At 50.3% G+C, this 3,456-nt stretch overlaps 1 protein-coding gene across 1 annotated transcript; it reads left to right on the forward strand.

Moving 5' to 3' along the window:
• Positions 1–1,136: 1,136 nt before the first annotated feature.
• Positions 1,137–1,964, forward strand: LOC132557183 (uncharacterized). Its single transcript, XM_060221680.1, has one exon. It carries the CDS (start codon positions 1,137–1,139, stop codon positions 1,962–1,964), a length of 828 nt encoding a protein of 275 aa, XP_060077663.1.
• The last annotated feature ends 1,492 nt before the right edge of the window (positions 1,965–3,456 follow it).

A 3,456-nucleotide genomic window follows, 5' to 3' on the forward strand; every position in this document is an offset into this window, starting at 1 on the left:
AGACTGCTTCGCCTTGCCATTCACGTGCTGGCTTATGCAGATTCTTTTTCCTCTGCTTTGTTTGAAGCTTCTTCTCGTTCAGAGCAGAGTCTACCTGACAAGACTAAGCTCTTGGCTGAACTCAGCAAGGCTATGAACCGGGCCCACATGGATGGGACTGTGCTCATTCTGGCCGTTTTGACGGATTTCATCCTGGCTTGTCTTGCTTCAGTCTTGAAGCCAAGACTAGCTATTGGAAAGCCTTTTATATTGGATCTCATGACTGCTCCCCTGTCAGGCTCTGAAATGTTCGGAGGGGTTCTCTCCTCTGTCATGGACAGAGTCAACAATGACAAGTCGGCTTCAGCTCGGTTGGAGAAACTTAGGGCTAAGCCTAAGCCTGGACGGGTGCAGCGCCCAGGCAAACCTAAGAAGGGCCCTAAGACGGCTCAGCCTCAGGCTCAGTCGAGGGGGGCACTCTTCTCGGGGACAGGGTGGTCCGGGTCACAAGGGAGGAAGGGGAGGCAAGCAGAATGCAGGTAAGAAGGGGCAGAGTTCCTGACTCTTTCAGTCCCTCGGTTCCTCCCTGCCCCTTGTCCTGTCGTATAGACGATCTATGGGAAGGTCTCGAGCTCCCAAGGCCAGATATTCCCGTTGGGGGTCGCCTATCTCATTTTCTGCCGGATTGGCAGCAGCTTACCGAGGACAAGTGGGCAATTTCGGTGGTGTTTAAGGGTCTGGGTATCCCTCTTGTAAAGGATCCCCCTCTATCGGCAGATCCTGTTTTCTTTCCCCTTCCCGGCGATGTAGGAAAGGCTCAGGCCCTCCTAGACGAGGTTGACTGCATGTTGGCAAAGGGTGCCAAAGAGGAGCTCCCGAGGTCTCTCTGGACACCAGGCTTTTACTCCCGAATGTTTCTTCTCAAGAAGAAATCTGGTGTCTGGCGTCCAATCATAGACCTCAATGCCTTCAACAGGTATGTGGACTCTCCACATTTCAAAATGGAGACTCCTCGAGGCATTCTGGCGTCAGTTGCACCAGGCATGTGGGCAACCTCTATAGACCTCAAGGACGCTTATTTCCACATTCCGATAAAGAAATCGGCCAGGAAATTCCTGAGATTTAGATCTCAGGGCAGAGTGTTCTAGTTCAGGGCCATGCCCTTTGGTCTTACCACGGCCCCCTTGGTTTTTACCAAGCTGCTTCAGGTGGTTGTGGGCTATTTACACAGTCGCGGGGTAGATATCCATATTTATTTCGACGACTCCCTGATGCTGCATCTAGATCCAGAGTCTCCGAGTTGCAGCATCAGGTCAGTCTTGACTACCCTTCTTCGCCTGGGCTTTATCCCTTCTCGAGAGAAATCCGAGGTTTTACCCTCACAGGACTTTGTGTTCCTGGGAAACCGTTTCCTTACGGATCTCGGCTTCGTTGTTCCACCTCAGTCCAAGTTCCAGAAGGCCAAGGAATTGGTTCTTCTGCTCAACAGTTTGGACTCTATTCAGTTCAGGTGGTTTCGGAGGCTTCTCGGATTTCTCAACTCCCTTTCGGATGTTGTCCCTCTGGGTCGGCTCCATATTCGACCTCTTCAGATGTACCTACTGTCCAAATGGAAACCGGCCTCTCAGTGGGATGTTCACATTTCCTTGGACAATTCAGTGAAGGCGTCAGCAATGTGGTGGGCCTTGGAGAGCAATGTCCTGAGGGGCGTCTCTCTTCGGAGATCACCCCCTACAGCTTCCCTGTATACGGACGCATCTGTGATGGGTTGGGGGGCCTACCTCGACGGTCATTGTCGTTCGGGTGTCTGGCAGGGAGATCAACTCCAGGAGCATATCAATGTGCTGGAGATGAGGGCAGTTCTGCTGGCTATTCAGTCTCTGCGTCTGTTGCTTCAGGATCAGTCCATCTGTCTGGCTACAGACAATGCCACAGTAGTAGCTTATCTGGAGAGTCAGGGAGGGACAAGGTCTCACAAAATTTGATCTCGCTTGTCAGGTCCTGCTCCTGTGTCATTCCATGGGGCTTTCCCTAACAGTGAGACATCTTCCAGGTCATCTCAATGTGTTAGCAGACACCCTCTCCAGGTCTCGGATTCCAATTACCACAGAATGGACTTTGAACAGGTCAATTTTCAGAGCCATTTGTATGGTGTGGGAGACTCCCCTAGTGGATCTGTTTGCCACAGCTCTGAATTTTCAAATTCAGACGTTTGTGTCTCCTGTCCCAGATCCTGTGGCATGGGCAGTAGATGCTCTGTCCCTAAGCTGGGACGGTCTCCTGGCCTATGCTTTTCCTCCCTTCAATCTGTTGGGCAGGGTGCAGCAGAAGGTCAGGGAGCACGACTGCTCAGTTCTTCTGATAGCACCTCTGTGGCTCAGACAGCCCTGGTTTCCTGCTCTTCTGGACTTATTGATAGATCTTCCATTGGCTATCCCTCCCAAATGGAATCTTCTCAGTCAACCCAAATCCAGACAGTTCTATCAGAACCCAGAGCGCCTCCACCTTCACGCGTGGAGGCTATCTCGGTCTCCCTCCTCCAGGCAGGCTTTTCTCAAGAGGTTACAGATGGCATCACCAGATCAATATGATCTTCCTCATCTGCCGTCTACCAATCCAGATGGTCAGCCTTCTGTGATTGGTGTCACAGCAGGAAGATTGATCCACTCTGTGCCTCTATTCAATCAACAGCTGAGTTTTTCCTTTATCTTTTTAAAGTTAAGAAATTAACTCCAGGCACTATACGTGGCTATCGTTCTGCCATTGCCAATGTTTTTTCTTACCGTGGTCGTTCAGATATCGGAATTTGTTCCTCCTTGTCCAATCTTCTCAGATCCTTCTCTTTGGAGAAGCCTCGGGTTAGACTGCTGATGCCACAGTGAGATTTGGTTTTGGTCTTAGGTTCTCTTACTAAGCCTCCTTATGAGCCCTTGGGTTCTGCTCCTTCCAAGTTTCTCTCTTGGAAGACAGTTTTTTTGATAGCGTTGGCTTCTGGGAGACGGAGAAGTGAAATCCATGTTCTATCCTCTTCTCGTTCTTGTCTCATGTGGTCTCGGGACTATTCCTCGGTTACCCTTCTTACTGACCCTTCTTTTTTGGCAAAGAATCAGGTTCCTAATTTTTCACCAGAGCCTATCAAGATTCCTGCCTTAAAGGAGGTCTCTGGTGCTGAGAATCAGAATTTGTTGCTCTGTCCTTGTAGGGCTTTGAGGTATTACCTCGATAAAACCAAGGGGGGCGGCGGGAGTCTAGATCCCGTCTGTTCTTGCCCATTAAATCAAGGCAGACTGATATCTCTGCTCAGACTATTTCCAGGTGGATTTGTGACACTATCAGGACTGCTTATGAGGGGTCTAGTGCTGACACTTCTGACAAGGTTAGAGTGAGGGCACATGAGGTTAGAGCTCTTTCAGCATCTTGGGCCCTTTTCAATGGTGCCTCATTCGAGGATATCATGGCGTCAGCCTTCTGGCGAGG

The sequence above is a fragment of the Ylistrum balloti genome, unplaced genomic scaffold, assembly GCF_031769215.1.
Source record: "Ylistrum balloti isolate Yb309-2 unplaced genomic scaffold, AGI_CSIRO_Ybal_v1 Utg370638, whole genome shotgun sequence".
In the NCBI taxonomy this organism is placed as follows: Eukaryota; Metazoa; Mollusca; class Bivalvia; order Pectinida; family Pectinidae; genus Ylistrum; species Ylistrum balloti.